This window comes from Pristiophorus japonicus, chromosome 13 (genome assembly GCF_044704955.1).
Source record: "Pristiophorus japonicus isolate sPriJap1 chromosome 13, sPriJap1.hap1, whole genome shotgun sequence".
Taxonomy (NCBI): Eukaryota; Metazoa; Chordata; class Chondrichthyes; family Pristiophoridae; genus Pristiophorus; species Pristiophorus japonicus.
Window position 1 is genome coordinate 116,885,292 of NC_091989.1, and position 23,055 is coordinate 116,908,346.

The 23,055-nt window shown below is 42.9% G+C and overlaps 1 protein-coding gene across 2 annotated transcripts in view; it reads left to right on the forward strand.

Annotated features, from left to right (window-relative positions):
* fhod1 (formin homology 2 domain containing 1) overlaps window positions 1–22,362 on the forward strand; it is a 447,258-nt gene extending 424,896 nt beyond the window's left edge. For both annotated transcript variants that reach the window (XM_070897918.1, XM_070897917.1), the window contains 3 exons: window positions 10,948–11,101; window positions 12,204–12,380; window positions 20,866–22,362. In XM_070897918.1, the coding sequence (XP_070754019.1) occupies window positions 10,948–11,101; window positions 12,204–12,380; window positions 20,866–20,948 (414 nt within the window). In that variant the 3' untranslated portion in view covers window positions 20,949–22,362. The remainder of the gene's footprint in view (window positions 1–10,947; window positions 11,102–12,203; window positions 12,381–20,865) is intronic.
* The last annotated feature ends 693 nt before the right edge of the window (window positions 22,363–23,055 follow it).

Consider the following 23,055-nt stretch of genomic DNA (forward strand, 5'->3'; position numbering starts at 1 on the left):
ACAAAAGAACATGAACTCCTCATTACCAACACTCTGTTCCGCCAGAGGGACAAATACAAGGCATCGTGGCAACACTCTCTCTCCAAACACTGGCACCTGCTTGACTATGTCATCGTCCGAGCCAGGGATCGCAAGGATGTGCGCATCACCCGCTCTATGACAGGAGCTGATGACTGCTGGACGGACCACCGTCTAATCCAATCCATCATCAACATTAACATTGCCCCAAAGCAGAGGGGACAGTAGAAGAAGTTCCGCAAAAAGGTTAATGCCGGGGCACTTAGAGATCCAGCTAAGAGAGCCCTATACAGCCAGCGCCTCACAACCAATCTGGCGTGCCTTGCTGACCCAGAGATGCTGAATCCCCATAGCGCTTAGTCTGCCCTCCAGGCCTCTATAACCAGTGCCTGTGAAGAGATACTTGGTCACTCAACCAGAAAACATCAGGACTGGTTTGATGAAAATGATCAGGAGGTCGAAGAACTAATAGATCGCAAGCGCAAAGCAATTTTGAGCCTCAAGCAACAGCCTAACTCGGGAGCTGCAAAACAACATTACAGATGGCTCAAGGCTCAAGTCCAACAAAAAACTCTGGACCTAAAGAACAGGTGGTGGATGGAGAAAGCACAGGAGATACAACAACTGGCCGACAGCCATGATATGTGAGGATTCTTCACTGCAGTCAAGGCCGCCTACGGTCCAAACTCCCAAGGCCCCACCCCACTCCTGGCCAAGAACGGGGAAACACTCCAAGGACACTGAGGCTGTCAGGGCCCGATGGAAGGAGCACTTTGAAGATCTCCTCAATCAAGACTCTGCCTTTGACTCGAGTGTTCTCGATTCCATCCCACAGCATGCCACCCGCGACCAACTCAGTGAAACTCCAACGTTGCACGAGGTAGGCAGCCATAAAACAGCTTAAGAATAACAAGGCTACGGGTGCAGATGGAATCCCTGCTGAGGCGCTAAAATATGTCGGAGAGGTGCTGTTGGCGCGGATACATGACCTCATCGCTCTCATCTGGAGGGAGGAGAGCATGCCGGGAGATCAGAGATGCAGTGATTGTGACCACTTTTAAAAATGGGAATTAAAAGTGGCGACTGCGGCAACTACAGGGGAATCTCCCTGCTTTCAGCCACTGGGAAAGTTGACGCTTGAGTCCTCCTCAGTCGTCTTCTCCCTGTGGCCGAAGAGCTCCTCCTGGAATCACAATGCGGATTTCGTCCCCTACGGGGCACAACAGACATGATCTTTGCAGCGCGCCAGTTGCAGGAAAAACGCAGGGAGCAGCGCCAGCCCTTATACATGGCCTTTTCCGATCTTACAAAGGCCTTTGACTGTCAACCGTGAGAGTCTATGGAGCGTCCTCTTCCGTTTCGGATGCCCTCAAAAGTTTGTCAACATCCTTCGCCTCCTTCACGATGACATGCAGACCGTGATCCTTACCAACGGATCCATTACAGACCCAATCCACGTCCAGACCGGGGTCAAACAGGGCTGCGTTACCGCTCCAACCCTCTTCTCAATCTTCCTCTCCACTATGCTCCACCTCACAATCAACAAGCTCCCCGCTGGAGTGGAATTAAACTACAGAACCAGTGGGAAGCTGGTTAACCTATGCTGCCTCCAGGCCAGGTCCAAGATCACCCCAAGCTCTGTCATTGAGCTGCAGTATGCGGACGATGCCTGCGCCTGTGCACATTCAGAGGTTGAACTCCAGGATATAGTCAATGTATTCACTGAGGCATATGAAAGCATAGGCCTTACGCTTAACATCCGTAAGACAAAGGTCCTTCACCAGCCTGTCATCGCCGCACAGCACTGCCCTCCAATCATCAAGATCCACGGCACGGCCCTGGACAACATGGACCATTTCCCATATCACGGGAGCCTCTTATCAACAAAGGCAAACATTGACGCGGAGATTCAACATCGCCTCCAGTGCACCAGCACAGCCTTCGGCTGCCTGTGGAAAAGAGTGTTTGAAGACCAGGCCCTCAAATTTACCATCAAACTCATGGTCTACAGGGCTGTAGTAATACCCGCCCTCCTGTATGGGTCTGAGGCATGGACGATGTACAGAAGGCACCTCAAGTCGCTGGAGATATATCACCAATGATGTCTCCACAAGATCCTGCAAATCTCCTGGGAGGACAGGCGCACCAACATCAGTGCCCTCGACCAGGCTAACATCCCCAGTATTGAAGCACTGACCACACTCGATCAGCTTCGCTGGGCAGGCCACGTAGTACGCATGCCAGATACGAGACTCCCTTAGCAAATGCTTTATGCAGAACTCCTTCATGGTAAACGAGCCAAAGGAGGACAACGGAAATGTTATAAGGACACCCTCAAAGCCTCTCTGGTAAAGTGCGACATCACCACTGACACCTGGGAGACCCTGGCCGCAGACCGCCCGAGGTGAAGAAAGTCCATCTGGGAGGGCGTTGAGCTCTTTGAGGCTCGACGCAAGGAGCATGAAGAGGCCAGGCGCAGGCAGCAGAAGGAACACGCGGCAAACCAGCCCTGCCGACCCCTTCCCCCGACGAATGTCTGTCCCATCTGTAACGGGGTTTGTGGCTCTCGTATTGGATTGTTCAGCCATCAAAGAACTCACTTTGGGAGTGGAAGCAAGTCCTCCTCGATTCCGAGGGACTATCTATGATGATGTAAGCTGGAAAATGATCGTTATTCCTGAGTCATGAGAGTAGCCGTAAGGTAGTCTTTTGTCCTCAGATGGAACCATCACATATCTCCATTACTGAAGGCCCAATATACTGGAGTTTTCTTTTTCAGACCAAAAACCTCTTTTCCCATGTAACAACTCCGAATTTTTTGTAAATTCCACATTTACCTAACAGTTGATTATTCTTCCCATTTCCAGGGAGGCTCTTCCCACACCTCTCTCACACTTCGAGATAGGGTACAAGAAAAAGCTGGTCATTAAACAGCTCATAATCTATCCCTCCCTCTATTGCAGTACCGTGGTCATTGCTTCTCTGAGCCTTCATCACTTGTTCCACCCAAGCTTCATAGAAACATAGAAACATAGAAAATAGGTGCAGGAATAGGCCATTCAGCCCTTCTAGCCTGCACCGCCATTCAATGAGTTCATGGCTGAACATGCAACTTCAGTACCCCATTCCTGCTTTCTCGCCATACCCCTTCATCCCCCGAGTAGTAAGGACTTCATCTAACTCCCTTTTGAATATATTTAGTGAATTGGCCTCAACTACTTTCTGTGGTAGAGAATTCCACAGGTTCACCACTCTCTGGGTGAAGAAGTTTCTCCTCATCTCGGTCCTAAATGGCTTACCCCTTATCCTTAGACTGTGACCCCTGGTTCTGGACTTCCCCAACATTGGGAACATTCTTCCTGCAACTAACCTGTCTTAACCCGTCAGAATTTTAAATGTTTCTATGAGGTCCCCTCTCATTCTTCTGAACTCCAGTGAATACAAGCCCAGTTGATCCAGTCTTTCTTGATAGGTCAGTCCCACTATCCCGGGAATCAGTCTGGTGAACCTTCGCTGCACTCCCTCAATAGCAAGAATGTCCTTCCTCAAGTTAGGAGACCAAAACTGTACACAATACTCCAGGTGTGGCCTCACAAGGCCCTGTACAACTGTAGCAACACCTCCCTGCCCCTGTACTCAAATCCCCTCTATATGAAGGCCAACATGCCATTTGCTTTCTTAACCGCCTGCTGTACCTGCATGCCAACCTTCAATGACTGATGTACCATGACACCCAGGTCTCGTTGCACCTCCCCTTTTCCTAATCTGTCACCATTCAGATAATAGTCTGTCTCTCTGTTTTTACCACCAAAGTGGATAACCTCACATTTATCCACATTATACTTCATCTGCCATGCATTTGCCCACTCACCTAACCTATCCAAGTCACACATGCTGTCCTACATCCTCACTGTTGGTCAAGAACATTAAGTTATTCTTTCCCAGAACCTGTAACTATTCATCTCCTCACCTCCCTCAACCTACCCTTCCTTGTATAATTGACAGGCTTTAAGAAACCAAGCTTGTCTACATTGTGATTTAACTCATTTTCTTTCCTACTCTTTTCTATCTCGGTGGTGCCCGATACTATCTGGGTTATCCACACCAAACACCGACCATTTTAAATGGGTTACCAGTGATATTAACAATCGATTAGCGTGGGCTTTGGTTGGTCATTTAGGTTTCTCAGTTTGCAAGATCTTTCCATCTGCCAATACAATTCTATGATTATATAAGTAACTTCTCAGGTTAGAAAGCCTATTATATTTATGAGAAAAAAGACTGAAGGTGAAGGTGTGGTTTCTACTTTGCTAAAGCATGCACCAAAAGGACTTTCAAACGTTTGTTTTATCCCAGGATTGGGTGTGTCTTTTATAATAAGAACATAAGAAATAGGAGTAGGAGTAGGCCATACGGCCCCTCGAGCCTGCTCCGCCATTTAATACGATCTTGGCTGATCCGATCATGGACTCAGGTCCACTTCCCTGCCTGCTCCACATAACCCCTTATTCCCTTATCATTTGAATAAATTTAATACAGAAATAGACAGTTTCTTAATGACCCAGCTTCCACAGCTCTCTGAGGCAGTGAATTCCACAGATCCATAACCCTCTGAGAGAAGAAATTCTGCTCATCTCAGTTTTAAATGGGCGGCCCCTTATTCTAAGATTATGCCCCCTAGTTCTAGTCTCCCCCATCAGTGGAAACATCCTCTCTGCATCCACCATGTCAAGCCCCCTCATAATCTTATACATTTTGATAAGATCACCTCTCATTCTTCTGAATTCCAATGAGTAGAGGCCCAACCTACTCAACCTTTCCTCAAGTCAACCTCCTCATCTTCGGAATCAACCTAGTGAACCTTCTTTGAACTGCTTCCAAAGCAAGTATATCCTTTTGTAAATATGGAAACCAAAACTGCACACAGTATTCCAGGTGTGGCCTCACCAATACCCTGTATAACTGTAGCAAGACTTCCCTGCTTTTATACTCCATCTCCTTTGCAATAAAGGCCAAGATTCCATTGGCTTTCCTGATCATTTGCTGTACCTGCATACTAACCTTTTGTGTTTCATGCACAAGTACCTCCAGGTCCTGCTATACTGCAGCACTTTGCAATCTTTCTCCATTTAAATAATAACTTGCCTCATTGATTTTTTTCTGCCAAAGCGCATGACCTCACACTTTCCAACATTATACTCCATCTGCCAAATTTTTGCCCACTCACTCAGCCTGTCTGTGTCCTTTTGCAGGTTTTTTGTGTCCTCCCATCTTTGTATCGTCAGCATACTTGGCTACGTTACGCTCGGTCCCTTCTTCCAAGTCGTTAATATAGATTGTAAATAGTTGGGGTCCCAGCACTGATCCCTGTGGCACCCCACTAGTTACTGATTGCCAACCCGAGAATGAACCATTTATCCCCACTCTCTGTTTTCTGTTCGTTAGCCAATCTTCTTCCATGCTAATATATTACCCCCAATCTGGTGAACTTTTATCTTGTGCAGTAACCTTTTATGTGGCACCTTGTCAAATGTCTTCTGGAAGTCCAAATACACCACATCCGCTTTATCCACCCTCTTTGTTACATCCTCAAATAATTCCAGCAAATTTGTCAAACATGACTTCCCCTTCATAAATCCATGCTGACTCTGCCTGACCGAATTATGCTTTTCTAAATGTCCTGCTACTGCTTCTTTAATAATAGACTCTAACATTTTCGCAACCACAGATGTTAGGCTAACTGGTCTATAGTTTCCTGCTTTTTGTCTGCCTCCTTTTTTAAATAGGGGCATTATATTTGCAGTTTTCCAATCTGCTGGGACCTCCCCAGAATCCAGGGAATGTTGGTAAATTACAACCAATGCATCCACTATCCCTGCTGCTACTTCTGTTAAGACCCTAAGATGTAAGCCATCAGGTCCAGGGGATTTATCTGTCTTTAATCCCATTATCTTACTGAGTACCACCTCCTTAGTGATTGTGATTGTGTTAAGTTCCTCCCCCTCCCCCTATAGCCCCTTGACTATCCACTGTTGGGATCTTGTTAGTGTCCTCTAACGTAAAGACTGATACAAAATATTTGTTCAGAGTTTCTGCCATCTCCATGTTCCTCATTACTAATTCCCTGGTCTCGTCCTCTAAGGGACCAACATTTACTTTAGCCACTCTTTTCCTTTTTATATACCTATAGAAACTTTTGCTATCTGTTTTTATACTTTGCACTAGTTTACTTTCATAGTCTATATTCCTTTTCTTAATTTTTTTTTAGTCATTCTTTGCTGGCTTTTAAAAGCTTCTCAATCGTCTGTCCTCCCACTAGTTTTGGCCACTTTGTATGCCCTTAGTTTTAATTGGATACCATCCTTTATTTCTTTAGTTAGCCACGGATGGCTATCTTTTCTCTTACACCCTTTCCTCCTCACTGGGATATATTTTTCTTGAGAGTTGTGAAATATATCCTTATATGTATGCCACTGTTCATCAACCGTCCTACACTTTAATCTATTTTCCCAGTCCACTGTCTCATTACACAGCACCAGATCTAAGATAGCCTGCCCCCTGGTTGGTTCCGTTACATACTGCTCAAGGAACCCGTCCCTTATGCACTCTATGAACTCTTCCTCAAGGTTACCCTGACCAATTTGATTTGTCCAATCAATATGGAGGTTAAAATCACCACTGATTATTGCTGTTCCCTTTTTACAAGCCCCCAATATTTCCTGGTTTATGCTCTGACCAACAGAGTTGCTACGACTATAGACTACGCCCACCAGCGACTTTTCCCCCTTATTATTCCTTATTCCACCCAAACTGTTTCAACATCCTGATCATTTGAGCAAATATAATTTCTCACCATTGCAGTGATTCCATCCTTTATCAACAGAGCTACCCCACCTCCTTTTCCTTTCGATCTGTCCTTCCGGATTGTCAAATACCCCATAATATTTCATTCCCAGTCCTGGTCACCTTGCAACCACATCTCTGTAATGGCTATCCGATCATACCCATTTGTCTCAATTTGAACCATCAACTCATCTATTTTGTTACAAATGCTTCGTGAATTTAGACAAAGTGCCTTTAAATTTGTTTTTTTACCCTTTTTTCCTGCTTGTTTCCTCTCTCCTTCAAACTCACTTATCTTTTGATGAACGGTGCAGTTGCTCACATACAAGCTTGTGCACAATACTGTACTGCATCAAACTAACTCAACAATATTCCCTCAAGCAACATTTGTATCTCATTCCTTTTTTTGTAAACATTATCCATGTGTTTACATTTACAAAAATTATAAAGCTATTAAAGTAACTTGTGTGATGACATAAACCCAATTCTCTCTCTAGCCTATCGGTCCCTGTCTAATTCTAATGCTGTTATGTGGGAGAAAAGTGCACAAACACTTTACAAATCTCGAGGAATGTTACAACACTGTTTAGCAAACCCCATTAATTACAAGTACATGGTTGTTAACAAGTCTCATTCATTGTTTGCAGCAACATTACAATCCAGAAAAAATATGGGCTACATACCGAGGTGGGTGGGTTACAAACTGAGCCAAGCAGTTAGAGAGACCAGCAATTTGGTTGTGTAATTCTTTGGGCCCGAAATTGATGAACTCACTGCCCACTGCCGCCAACATTACTCTGGAAGATCCGTCCAGTGTCACTTTCGATGTGGGCTTGAGCGGGCGGGAGGGGAGAACCGCCGGGAACCGCCCGCTGAGGTCAGCGGACGGCTGAGTGACGCAACTGACCTCCCGCCCGCTGAGATGCCAGATTGGTGCAGGCGGGAGTTGCCGCCAAAATGGGGGTGGACCCCTGGCTGGAGGCTGGTCTGTCCCCGATGGTAAGTAGGAAGATCGTGAAAAAAAGGATAGTAAACATTTTTTTTCCCACAGCGACTTACCTCAGTGGGGTCCCCTGAAGGTCTTCCGATGTTTTTTTTCCTGATGATTTTTCTTTGTAGGTCTTCGACCCTCCGTGGGCCCGTCTCCATTCTCGGCGGCACTTGGGCGGCAAGTGCCTTTGCTGCTGAGATTGGGAGCTTTCACCAGCTGCCGCCCAAATTGACGGCGTGTGCCCCTCGTTTGCCACCCGCCGCCCTTTGAAGGACCTTCACGATGAATATCCCGCCCAAAGTACCATCAGGTACCTTGGCGGCAATCGGTGGTCCATTGGGCAGCACTTGGGTGGGTGGGGTCTTTCACCAATTTTGGGCCCTTTGAGTTTTTCCCTCCCCACTTGATGTAGAGAAAGTTAAAACCTTCCTTGGAGCTTTCATCTTATGGCCTGGTTGAGCAACTGTCCCCAAACTCAACCCTCAACTGATTAGCAGGTATCTACTTTCTCTCCCAGTTGTATAGTAAAGCAGCAGGGACCTCATTCTCTGCATTATTACATAACAGCACTCAAACAAAAAAATCATCATGATTTTTCAGCACAAATGTGTAATTTGTATTGAGTTTGACATTCAAACAATTTTAATTTTGGACCAGAAAAATTCAACAAGAATGACTGGGTCTCTGGTGAGTGTGTGGGTCAGGGTGACAGGCACACAATCTGACTTTTCTTGCTGCATAAAAGAGATTTCTGGCTATAAAACTGAAGAATATGCCTTGTCTGATTTTTTTTTTTTAATTAGATACTAAATAGTGAAATGTCTATCTCTGTTTTAATATTTAGCTCTAGGCTGGGTTACTCTGGTGAGGTCAATCTGACCTAAAGCAAGTTTCTGTTTGCATGTTTGTTTATTTGTTTTACAAATGGGTGAGTTCAATTCAATGCAAGGTTATTTTTTGGATTACTCTTACCTTTTGAATTGTTTTGGTTATTTCAAATGCATTTGCCACACTCAGTTTTTCATTAATCACATCTCAGGAATGCAAATGCATGGAAAATATTAGCCGTCTCACTACAGCAAATATGTTCAATTCTTCCCAACTGAGGGGCTATATAAGGGACCAAATGAGATCCCCGCTTCCAGTGGAAGCTGCCTCCTCAAGAAGCGCAAGTCATAAAAAGGGCAATAACACTGTCGCCCCGATTATCTGACCAATGGTGCCCATTTCTGCCGGGGTCACGATTCACCCCTATAGTTAATGGATTATTCCATTCTCCTTTCATCAAATATAAACACAGTGCAATTAGTAAAAGTGCAGACTGTGAGATTAAAGGAGCTTCTTTGTCCAAGTCTAACGGTGACGGTGTCATTTTACTGGAAGTTGTCAACGTTAAGTGCAGAGTGACGCAGTCTCATCACTGATATCTTTGTTTAAAAAAGTTGCTTTATTAAAGAATTAAAGCAGGCCAGCGTATTAAACAGTGATGTGTGGACGTTGGCTGTATGATGAGGGAAAAACCCAAAGGAGATTAAATTTCAATTTTCAGTGTTCACAAAGTACTTTTGGATGAGGGAGGCCATTTGGCCCATTCACCCAGAAAGACCCTAACATATCCCCTTTTCATTATCCAATTATTTTTTGAAGAATTCTCAGGTTTTTACCTCCACTACTCCATCCATATATTAATTACTGTCTGTGCATGAGGAAAATCCTGATATCTTAAATTTCCCTTTTCTTAGTTTGAACCTGTGTTCCCTTGTCCAACTCTTGTAATTTAGTTTAAAGTAGTTTTTCAGTTTATCGTTTCCATACCATTAACTATCTTAAAGTAACTCTCAAATAAGATCACTGCTCAGATGTCTCCTTTTAAGGCTGAAAAGCCCAAGGTTTTTTTTGGTCTTTCCTCAAACCTCTGGCACATGATCAGCCTTCTCTGCACTGCCTCCCAGACTCGAGTGTTTCCCAGAACAGGACACCAGAAGGCTGGCCAAAGCATTGCGGTTGGATCATGATCTCCTCCGACTTGTATTCTCCTGTTTCAGCTGTGTAGTTAAGCATTCTATTTGTTCTGTCAGTTGCTGGTTAGCATTGGTTGAACATATTGAGTGTCAAGTGTTTCCCTCACAAAACAACGTAAAAACTTACTAAAACAAGCAACAAAGAAGTTTGGTTGTATGGTGGTATATTTATAATGTGCTGTCCAAACTCAAAACGAATGCTTTGTGTGTCACCAGTCAATGAAGAAGCAAGTAACCTTTCACATTATATCCACATAAGAACATGGGTCTCAAAGCCTCAAATATTTCTACTTTTATATACAATATTTATAATTTTTTGCCATGAATTCATTGGGCCGTAAATTGCGGCCTCTCTGGGTGTGTCAAATGTCTTTTGACAGTTCCAACGCATCCCTGGGTGAAGGGCCTTCGCAGGCAGAGATTTGGGCTATTTGCCCAACTCCAGCCCAGCGAATGTCCTTAAAACTCTTACAACTGGTAAAATCAGACGTACCGCCTGCTTTACCGGCATAAGAGTTGTAAAATATAAATAAAATTAAATTTTATCACAAATTTTTAGATTATAAACCCATCCATTAAGGTAAGTTTATTTTTAACCCTATTAAAACATTTTAAAAATATTTTCAAAAAAATACATTTTTTCCTAAAATATTTAATTTAATTCAATTTCAATTAATTTTCAATATGTGAGATTTTTTTTTTTATTTATTGTGTTTTGGGGGGTATTCTCATAGTAATGGGAGCTCATACAAGCGGAACTCACCATTATTATCAATGAGAATACTCCATGTTCATTGGTGGTCCAGGCCCACGTGATCCCAGGATGTGCATACGTTCCTGGGATGCTTGGGCCTCTGCGCTGGGCTCAACATCTAGGCCTCGGAGTGGAAGTGTTCATTCCTCCAGGACCAGCAGGTAGTTTCGTAAAAAAATTTTGGGTCAGATTATATTTTGGGTATCGGGAAGAGACGAAAACATTTTGGCCTCTATGAGCACGAACACACACATTTTATGTTGAAAGTCAGCAAGTTAACAGTCTCACCGAACCATGTTTCTCTTTGCAAATAATTGCAGACAGCAAAGTTCTCCACCGCAGCTGGAAGTGCTGAGCGCAGCCGAGCTCCTGAAACTCCAGATCACCAGCTTCAAGCAGATGAGGAGCACGAGAACATGAAAAATATTTTGACTATTCCAGAGCCACAGACTCGAAGGAGCAGAGGCAACAGATGTGAGTTATTTTTCTTTCTTTTCATTTGGAGTGAATCACTCCATGCTGTTTGTTTTCTGGTGTGACTAACCAGAGCATTTCAGCATTCTGCATGTCTTAGACTGTATAAATCCAACACAAGTAGGCTTACCAACTTACAATGTGAATGTAAGTTCTCTCCAACCTTCTGCCCTTCGAGCATCTTCATCAGAATTTATTCCAGGATTTAATACTGTCCTATTGGATCTTATTGGGTTCTGTATAAAACAGTTTAAAATCCTATAGGGCATAGAGCTGTAGAATTTAGTTACACACTATACAAGTAATTATAGAATCTTTCCCTTCCTCATCTGGGAGAGAAAGATTCCTAATCCGTAGCCAAATATCACCTTCCAGTATCGTGTCCAATTACTATTTTTTTCATTTATGAGTCAAGATGGTGAGTATTGGCAGGCAATTTGACCGTGGTGGGCATCATAGCCAAACCGGATCTTGCCCTCATCTGACATTCACAAATGTGTACTTTCCTAACAGGGACCCCTGGACAGTGATCAAGGGCAGGAACCTTGGCTGGTTATTTTTTTAGTTTCACTAGCACAGGGTCCCTGAGGCCAACACTTGCTCCCTATTGCCACCATGGCTCAGATTTGCGAATTCTAGGCAGACCGAGCTTGAAAAATGAAACCAAGTTATTTTCAGTCAGCTCAATATTGGGCAGTGCACTTCCCAACTGAACCATTGTGGGAGCTCCCTGTAGAAGTTTTTGAGCAGGATCTTTGCCAATTGGTTTTCAGGAAAGGTATCAGGCCAATTATTCTACAAAAGTTCTGGATAAATGGTAATCATTCTTTGATTGTACAAGGCAAAGAAAGGCTCTGGGTGAATACTGCATTGCTAAAAAAAAAATCCACAAAGACTTAACACCAGTAATCTTTATTGCTGATGATTGTAAAGGAATAAGAATCTAGTTTGGGTGTTTATTGGATGCGTCAGATGCACCAGTTTATACGTACTTGCAAATAGAACACACAACTACTACAAACAATATGCAGGACAAAAGTCCAGTAGGGTAGTTGTTTTTACATGTTACTGATGGTCCTTTTTTTCCTATTGACTCTTGCAGCTATTGGAAGGATCAGCCCACCAAATCCCTCTGTCCCTAAAGATGAAGCGGCAAGTCCAGCTGATGATGCTACTGATGAAATCATGGATCGCCTGGTAAAATCTGTCACACAGAATCCCAACCAGAGGCCGTCTACCCCCAAGGAACGCAAGCGATCCAGAGCAAACAGGAAATCATGTAAGTATCGCTAATGATTGGGGGCGGGGGAGAGAGGAGTTTCCCCAGGACTTTGTAGGGCTGTGAAAATGAAGCAAATCTACTTTTGTGCCATTGATTCCAAGCAGGATAAGACTGTTTTCATCAGAATTCTGACTATATCTGGCAGAACAGCTTCATGTAATAATGGTAATACTTCCACCTAAGAATTCTTGAACTCACAAATGATGCAATTGTTTTTATTAAAATGTCCCATATAGCAACATTTAATTCTACATGCCAGAGTTTTTTCTGCTATTTTAAACCATAAGAATTCTTTCCACTCTGACCTAACCAAACATGGCCAGAGCATCTCCAGCAATGGCTTCTCTTCCTGCCCCTGCTAATATTGTTTGGCTTGGTATCCATCTATGTCTGATTATGCCTCGGTGAGGCATTTTTCTACACTAAAGGTGCTATATGAATGCAAGTTGTTAAAATGAAATCATTCGAGGCAAAATATTGTTTCTTAAAATCAAAGTGATGGATCGTGAAATGTCACATCTCTTGCTATGAAGTCTGGTCCTAATCATTAGGGATAATCTTTGTGTTGGTCAAATGGTGAGCAGAATTCTAGCTCAGATCAACAAAGGCAGCAAGGAGTGATGGATATGAATTGAACGTGTTTCTGGCAGCTCTAAATAGACATTGGCTCAGCCTGGTCATGGATTTAGCAGAAGGAAGGTGAAGGATCCCTTTCAGAACATTTGCTTTGCTGTTTTTATTCAAAAGTAAAATCAGAGTTTGGGTGAGGTATTCTTCTCACTACACAAAGTTGTGTACTTTTTAAACTCTTAATAAAAAGGACTTTGGCTTTCTTTACATTATTAAAAATAAAGATTTTATGGAGGCTTTGGCATGTTGTAGAAATGGGGAAATTGGAAAATTGGAGGGTGATCAATATCTCCACCACCTCTGGTGCTTCTGACAGTGGTCTGCAGGAGGCATTGGTGACTGGGAGAAAAATGTGTATCTGCCTCTCCCAGCTCCAACCATCAGCCCAAAATCTAGGAAGAATGCGGGTGAAGGTACAATGTGGGACCTTATCTGCATCTCCCCCACCCAGCTTCAAAAAACAAAGGAAAAATACATTCATTTACTTTCACTCAGTGCAAAGTGGTTCCCAGAAATCTTTTTAATGCCTGTTTTTCGGCTGCTATCGCAGACTGAATTTTGTGAAAAAAAACGTTGATTTAAACTGTTTCAAGGCACAGGAAAATTGGTAGTTTGATAACTGTAAGCTGACCATGCATTAAATTCATCCGTGTTCTTGTTACTTGTTTATAGTTTTATTAATTACAAAGAAGCTTCTCAATCCGCAGCAAAGGACAGCACCTCTTCTTGATTGTTGTGGGTTTCTGGCCCTCTTTGTTGCACTCACTCGCTTACTCACTCGCTCACTTTCTTTTCTCAGCAGTGAAGTTCAGGTGCAGATCCTCAGTGCACTCATACTAAACTCCTCAGTGAGTGATTTTTCAGCAAGTGTTAACTTGAAAGGAATGTGGTATAAGTCTGCTGAATGTTCATACCTGAACTTTGCTGTTTGTTAAATATACCCCCCTTATCTTTACCCTTTCAAAGTTGTTTATTTTCTCTTCTCTTTGCAAGCAGCTCACTGTGTCAGCTGTGACTCAGTGGGTAGCACTCTCGGTGGGAGGGGCTAGGAGTGAGCAGGTGCTGCTGATTACTGCAGGAGTTGGAGTGAGTTTGTAAAAAGTTGGTGGTGGGTTTTTGGGTTATTCATTTTCAAATTTTAGGGCCTTTTTGGCCCATAAACATCAGCCAGATGGCTGCTGAGGGGGCTGGAGTGCTGGGCCCCTCAGAGGACAATGCTCCCAGTGTGAATTTAATCAGGGAAGAGAATGTCTTGAGAAGGGAGAATAAAAGGCCAAAGATTTGGACCGGGACCCCAGGAAGTTTGGAAAAGAACACACAGTGGTGGTTCACTGCCAGGACAAAGGGATGCGAGCTTGGGATTTCATCCAGGCAGTATATGAAGATTGCGGTGAGGGAAGTTGCTATTCTTGCCGACCAAAGCCAAATGTTGGATTCAAGTGACAGCCAGTGGCCGAGAGGAGATGGAAAGACTTTTACTGAGCCTGAAGGTTGGTGAGAAGTACTTGGATGTATCTTTGCTGTATTCTGAAAAGGTGGTAGTTTCATTCTTAAACCTGTCGGTTTATGTTGAGGACGATATGCTGATAACAAAGTTGGAGTCATGGGACATTAAACTTTGCTCAGTAATAAAAAGGAGATACTATCCTGGAATGCAGGTAGTCGATGGAACCCGTTATGTAAAAGTGCAGTTCCCAGAGAGGGTGAAGTCATTACCCTACAGCATGAAATTCAAGACAATGGAAGAGTGCAGTACTTCCGGGTTCTGCATGATAACCAAGTGAAGGTTTGCTGTTACTGTCTTGGACACGACCATTTAGTAAGAAGCTGTCCAGACCTGTACTGTTATAACTGAGGCAAGTCTGGACACATCGCTCGGAACTGCAAGGCAGAGAGCTGTGCGGTTTGTCGCAAATGCCCACCCACTGTGAGTGTGAGGCAGAAGGAAGCTCCTTGAGCGATGAGGAGATGGGAGAAGGAGCAGGAGGTATGAGTGGAGTGGCCAGAAGAGCAGAGCAGGCGGAGGATTTTATAAAGAATTTTTAGAGATTTTAAGTCCATTGGTCTTAGTGGTTTTTAAGGAGATTAAAACTGAGGGAAGCCTGGCCCCATCTGTGAGGAGAGGTATCATAAGCTTAGCTTATAAAAATAAAGGGGATAAAAGGGATCTGAAGAATTGGAGGCCCATCACATTATTAAATGTGGATTGTAAGAACTTGGCGAGGGTTATGGCAAATCATATGAAGGAGGTGATGCCACAGATAGTTTCGCCCTCTCAGTCCTATGGAGTCATAGGCCGGGACATGGCTGACTCTGTGGTCTCAATCCGAGATGCGATAGAGCTCATGGAAGAGAGTGGGAGGGAAGCTTATGTGCTAAAGATGGATAAAGAGAAAGCCTTTGATAGAGTCTATCATGAGTTTTTATTGATGGTTTTGGAAGCATTTGGTTTTGGGAAAAATTTCGTTGAGTGGATAAGGATTTTTTATTCAAACACATTTAGCTGTGTTAAATGTAATGTTTCTTTTTAAGCCGTTTTTTTCCAATACAGAGATCAGTGAGACAGGGTTGTCCCCTGTCCCCATTATTGCACACATTGGTAGCAGAACCATTAGGTTACATGATGTGAAATGAACAAGGCATAGTCGGGATTTCAGTTCCCAGTTCCGGGCAGGTGTCGGTGATACACCAACATGCAGATGACATGACCTTAACGTTGAGAGATGGGGAGTCAGTGAAGAAAGCTGTGGGAGTAGTGGCGGAGTATTGTCGAGCTTCAGGAGCCAGAGTAAATGATAGTAAGTCCCAATGCCTGGTTGTGGGAAGGAGATGGGGGGAGTGGTTGGAGGAAAGCCCTTTTAAGGTGGTGGAGGTTTTAGAAGTTCCGGGGGTGCATGTGGGGTGCAAGAAGGATAGGGATGAAGTGGATCGACTAAATTGGGAACCAAAGGTTATGAAAATTAAAAATATTTGTGGAAGATGGGAAAGAAGGTGGTTGAAAATGCAAGGAAGAGCGACGGTGGTGTCAGCTCCCACTGCTGAGAAAAGTGTAATGCAGTAGAAGGGGCCCAGAAGAGGCGAGTGCCCAGGGGCAGCACAGGCCAGCCCACACTGCGATGTGTGTGCACACTAGGTCCGTGCAGCAGAGCTGGTCTCCAGTCGTCTTGGTTAATCTTTGCCACTGGACCAAGACCTAGCTCTATCAAGCCCGTGTGGTGGCAGGTGTGCAACGGCCACCACACGTTAAAAAATCCACGCACAGGCATCTTCCACCCTTCAGGATGTAGTTCGGGATCTGGAATATAATTGAAACACCTGTGAACTCATCTGTTTTCGGCGTGGAAGCAAGTCATCCTCGTTTTGAGGGACTGTCTATGATGATAATATCTAAACTATGGTACTTATTGATGGTGGAGAATATTCATCGGTGGGCGGAAAAGTCTATCCGAGAGGCTTGTGTAAAGTTTTTATGGGAAGGGAAACCAGCCTTGGTTGCTTACAATACTATCATTGGACAGCGAAATCAGGGAGGATTCAATTTTCCAGATACTGATTTGAAAAAAATAACCTTTTGGAAGAGTTGTTTCCAGCATTTTATTTTAATTAAGTTGGATAGGAAGACAGGGAATATTTCATATGGAATACAACAATATGTTTTTGAAATTAATTAAACCTCTCCCTCGGTTTTATAAGGGGAGTTGTAGACACTTGGGCCCAATTTTTTAAAAGTGTGCAGTTTATGCCCAAAGGTGCTGAGGAATTTTTAGAACAGCCCTTATTTTTGAACAGATGGATCAACATTGAAGGAGAGGTATTATTTAATCAAGTTTTTATAAAAGCTGGTATTATATATGTGAAAGATGTTTTATATGAAGTAATTCCAGGTTGGTTGCTGGAAGCGGTAGTGAGGGACATGGTTTGGGAGGAGGATTAGGAGGTAGAGGAAAAAGCAATTAAGATCATGTATGAGAAGATTGTGAGGGCAATGCCACAGGATTTGATGGAAGAAATAAATATGCAAATCTCCAAAGCAAGTATAATGCATCCCGCTTTTCTAAGCTTTCTGCTGGAGTAAGGGGAGGAGTTGGTTCAAGTTGACAACTGCAATACTTGAGATTTCTATGGGGTATTTAGAAAATGGAGATTTAAGACACCTGCTGGTCAGGAGTTTTGGCAGAATATATACCCACAGCTGGACTTCAACAGGATTTGGAAGGGAGTGTGGGCAAATTTTAAATGTCCATAGTGGATGGAACTAGATTTCAAATTGGCTCATAACTGGATTTTTACCAGATAGTCTTATGTAAGGTTGGGCGAGTAGAGGTGGCAACGTGCCCAGTGTGTGGGACGCGGGATGAGACTCTGTCCCATTTACTGGTGTTATGTCCGCAGTTAAAGGATTTTAATTACTATGTTCGACAGTTGTGTGAGGTTTTCTTGCTGGATGAGGACCAAAGAGCAAGAGTGGAAATCCCATGGGACTCAATTTTGAGATGGAAATTGCAAGAGAGTCTGCCCGAGTCCAGCGGAACGGCAATTAATTTAATGTTCCGTTTGTGATTGTGCAAAGAAGGAATGCTCAGTTTTTTAAGGGGAGGAGAATAAACCTAAAAGAGTATTTTATATATAAACTAAAAGACCATTATAAGGCTCTGTGGATGTTTTATTCAGAAAATAATTTAAAGATAGGATTTATGATCAATTTGTAAAGTACAATAGATTATTATATATTACAGGAGGCAAATTAAACTTCTAGGTTTTGATAATATGTGTTGGAGGAATGGCTGTGCAGAGGGGCGAGATGGATTTGTATGATACAATGGAATGATCACAATGTTGTTAATGTTCAATAAGTATTTTTTTAAGTAGGTAGCACACTTGCCTCTGAGTCAGAAGGTTGTGGGTTCAAGTCCCCTTCCAGGGACTTGAGCACAAAAAATCTAGGCTGACACTCGAGTGCAGTGCTGACAGAGCCTGCACTGTCAGAGGTGCTGTTGGATGAGACATCTGCTCTCTCAGGTGGACGTAAAAGATCCCATGGCAATTTTTTTGAAGAAGAGCAGGGAACTTATCCCTGTGTCCTGGCCAATATTTATCCCTCAATCAACATAACAAAAAAACAGATTATCTGTTTATTATCACATTGCTGTTTATGGGAGCTTGCTTGTGCGCAAATTGGCTGCCAGGTTCCCTACACTGCAACAGTGACTAGACTCCAAAAGTACTTCATTGGCATCCGGTGGTCGTGAAAGGCATTATATAATGTAAGTCTTTCTTTCTTCTTCACTGTTGCATATCTTGCTGTGTACTGACATAGTGATCATTTGGGAGGAAACACATTTCAAGCAGAATATGGTGGATGTTTTCTCCTCTTCCCTCCCATAAAGTGGAATGTCTCCCATCAACATCCATTATTTTCCTTGTTCTGATTATGAACAGATAAAATTCCTTTCACTGAGGCAGGTAAATTGGCACGATGGGCAGCTCTAGGACTTGAACTGCTGACGCACTGGTTGTGATGTTACACTGTCCACGTACCTGAACTACGTGCACATTGTATTAGTCATATTACTATCATTCCTCAGGGCACATAAAACTGTCATAAAGGATTATGAAAAGTATCATGGCACACAGTGACTAGCTCTCACCTTTGTCTAGCTTTGTGTGATAGAGTGTGATTCATTCACTAATCCGAGGGACCTTTTTGCCAAACACCCCTCAGTTTTACAAGTGTGACACATGCTGGTTTTTAATCATGCAAAAAATCATTTGCATTGGAATAGTTTATACAATTTTCTTTGAAGGAAGCCTTTTTATAAATAAGTGACATAATACTGACTGTTGGACCTTGCCAATTAATTATCAGTTTGAAACTGCCAACAGAAATTGAAGTATTTAATGCAACTGCACCATTGCACTTCACAGGAGCATTATCAAACAGAATTTGACACCGAGCCACATAAGGAGATATTAGGACAGGTGATCAAAGAGGTAGGTTTTATGGAGAGGGGTAGAGAGGCAGAGATTTATGGAGGATGTAAAGTCCTGTCCCTTCAGTACAGATTCACACAAGGCATGTAGTGAAGTCAAGGTCACTCTGGACCTGCACTTTTTATTTCACAGCTCTGGAATGCTGCACTTGCCTGGGACCTGTGCTTATATACCTGTCTCTTGCAAGTGCACCCCCGGTAGTAAGGTATGCTGGTGGTTACGTCATATCTTATTACAGTCATGTATAGCATGTTGGGATACAGTTATATATAATAATGTAAGATACATGACAGAGGAAATTACACAAGTTGGGGCCTTGGCAGCTGAAAGCATGGCCACCAGTGGTGGAGTGATTAAACTCATGTATATACAAGAGGCCAGAATTGGGGGAATGCAGAGAGCTCAGAGGATTGTAAGGCTGGAGGAAATTACAGAGATAGGGACGGGCGAGACCATGAGGGATTTGAAAACAAGGATGAGAATTTTAATATTGAGGCATTGCTGAACCGATTGCCAGATCAGAGTTAGGGGTGATGGGTGAACAGGACTTGGTACGAGTTAGGACACGGGCAGCAGAATTTTGGATGAGCTCAAGTTTACGGCGGGTCCAAGGTGGGAGGCTGACCAGGAAAGCATCAGAATAGTCGAGTCTAGAGGTAATGACAGCATGTATGTGGGTGTCAGTAGCAGATGAGCTGAGGCAGGGTCGTTGACAGGCGATGTTACGGAGGTGGAAGTATGCAGTCGTGGTGATGGAGAGGATATGGGGTCAGAAGCTCGGTTCAGAACAAATAGGATGCCAAGGTTGTGAAAGGTCTGGTTCAGCCTCAGACAGTAGCCAGGGAGAGGGATAGAGTCGGTAACTAGGAACAGAGTTTGTGGTGGGGACCAAAGACAATAGCTTCAATCTTCCCAATGTTTAATTGGAAGGAATTTCTGTGATCCAATACAGTAACCTTAAAGGACAGAGCAGATTATCAGCTAAACATCATGACCAGATTACCCATGAGCACTGCCACAGGAGATCCGCTGGTGTAAGCAAAACAAAGTTGGATATGTTTAGTATTGTACTGATATATTACTGAGCACCTACAGTTCAGTGGCGAGGTGCACCAATTTTATGATTGTTTAATGAATCTAATGTACAATAATGATACAATAGTCATTTGATTTCCCAAATAATCGTTCAGGACAGCTCTGCCATTTGTGATTTTTAGTTTTCTTTTTCTTTGACTTTTGTCAGAACTCATTTAGTTGGGTCCAAATGAAATTTCAGATAAATTGTTTTCAGACTTGCTGCAATAATGGAAATGCAAGTCTTCTCGCAGTGCTCTTCATTTCCTCTCTGTGATTGTGATCTTACAATTTCTACACATTCTCTTAACTTTCAGTATGTGAATTGGCTTTTCCTTAGGCAGTGGATTAAAGGAGTATTGCCTCTGTTTCCTTTAGTGTGTCCTATGCATGTCATTGTGGTACATGTTGCTAAACATGTTGATAAACGGCATTATAAAGTTATGTCAACAGTTCCAGTTAAAAAATGATTTCTTCAAAATCTGTTATCATCGCTAAGTGAACAGTCAGTACTGTGGACTGGAACATTTTTTTCTAGTTTCCTCCTTTCGCTCCATCTGAGAAGAACATTCCCAATGCACGAGAGTGAATTGTAATACCTCCTACAACAGCCAGATTTACTGCCTCCCTGAATGAGATGGTGTTGTACAAGGACAGTTCCACACTGCGGTTACATCCCATTAGGAACTGGGTTGAGATGTTATCCTGCTCCACCTCTGCTAGGGTGACGATGTAGCAGATAGTGTTTGGTTTGCATGTACTAATGGCAATTGCTCTTTCTGTGCAGTGCGAAGAACCCTGAAGAGTGGCCTGACCCCCGATGTTGTCCAAGCCTTGGGTTTGTCCAAAGCACCAGAAGTAGAAGTATAAGACGGCTTGAATACAAGTGAAGCTCAGTCACCATCAACGATCTGAGACATCTACACTAACAGCACAGGAAAATGAAGAAAGCATTTTTATATTCCTCTGGATTCATGACAAGTTCAAGAACTTCACAAGTACTTTTAATTGTTACAGTGGCCCTGGGTCTTGTATTAGCATATTGTTGGGACGAATCATGTATTGAACATAATTCATTTGAGCAGGGCTCACTAAATCTGACAGCCCAATTCATTGTAGATAATGGATTCAGAGGGCAAATAGGAGTTCAGCCAAAATGATCAGAAATGTCCCGTCTCCAGTTAGGCTAAATGATGGTGTTTTCTCGCAAAACTACTAGTGTTCAACTGAAAACTCATATCTATTTTCTTCCCCATCAAATGTTCTTCAATCCTTTCTTGAAGGCAGCGCCTCTTGCTGAAGTACACCTCTGCGGGTGCTGTTCACCCTCCTGTACCTTTCCTGAACCTGGGCAGTGAGTGGCATCAAGCTATTCGAGCATGAAGGGCTTCGCAGCTGAACTCGACCCTGTCCCCATCCAAGGTGTTCATATGCACTTCCAGGAGCACTCAATGGATGGTGATCAGGTGTGGAAATACTGACCAATTGTTCCCTTCCCCAACCCAGAGACACTAAGACCCCACCCCACTGGTGCTCTGTCAGTAGTTAGCAAACTCACCAGGGATTGGACATGGACGTTCCCTGGTATATATGGCTCACCCACACATGATGCATTTACCCACTGAGCCCGCAGGGGTTGCCACTAAACTACATTAAATACTATGGACATTAACCAGCTATGGGCTTATTGGAACGGTCATGTCTATAACCATAAATGTTTAAATTTTGTAAAATGACTGGTTTTTAACCAGCATGACTATGTTGTAAAGATATCTTAAACTGATAGGGTGGAGAATTGATATGAATAATAATGATTACTACATTGCAGTAAAAGAGGATGAAGTATATTCATTTGTCTTTATGTAGCATTTTAAAAACCTGTTGGCAGATATGCACAGACCGGCATACTTATGTGTGATCAATATTATGGATACAAATTTGCACTGGGTGTCACATGTATCTTTTAAATGACCGTGTAGAGGCAGTATTAAGATCACACTTTTTAAAAACCACTAATTGACAGCTCAATCAATATCTTTGTTGCAGGGCAGTCCCAACAAATATGTATAAAGCTCCAAAAGCATCTTCCTTCAAATGGTTTGCAAGGTTGCTCAATTAAACAGATATGCAGAAATAAACGATTATACAAAGTGTTACAAATACATACCATTCTACTTAAAAAAAACATAAGATCAAAGGTCCTTTAGGATTGTGTGTTGTATTTTCATAAACTTTATATTTTTATCCATGAGATATTGTTTTTTGAATGTTTGTATAAGGGTTGTTGCAACAATTAAATGTTTAACATTTTTCTCGTGTTGCTTTGCTTTTTCTTTGTAGGCTCTGGGAGAGATGAAAATTTGTGGATCTGATGGTTTATTTTTTCCAACTCCATCTGCCTTGAATATAAGTATTTGAAGCAGAGGGCTTGGAATGACTGAGAGAATTAGAGTTCTTCCATCGCCCAATACAAAGACATTTCATTTCTTTGTCATTTTTTCTGCTCTATTAGGTCCTCCCTGCTCCACACACTATTCTCACACAGAGAATGAGGCAAGTAGCTTGCTGCTGGCCATCTGCTCATACACTAGCAGATACACAAAAACAACCCTGGCTACTTCTTCCAGTAAAGTTCCCTCCATTTCCGGTCTGGGAGTACCACACATTCATTCCAAGCTGCTTTTTTACAGTTTGATTAAGGCTGTGATCCATCGTGTGGAGAATCGTAACTACAAACCTATCACTCTACCGTACAGCTGATTAAACACAAAGCACAATTTCTGCAAAAGGGAACTCTGGCATTTTAGCATGAACATTCAAAAGCTATACAATGAATTCACAAGATAAATTCAGATGAGGAAGGACATTCAGCCCACATTAACACATCTGATTAAAAAGAAAAACTGAAGGCTCCTCCCATTACATCATCCAACTTGCTCTCAAATAACTCAAAGGTTTTCAGCCCCACCTCTGTAAG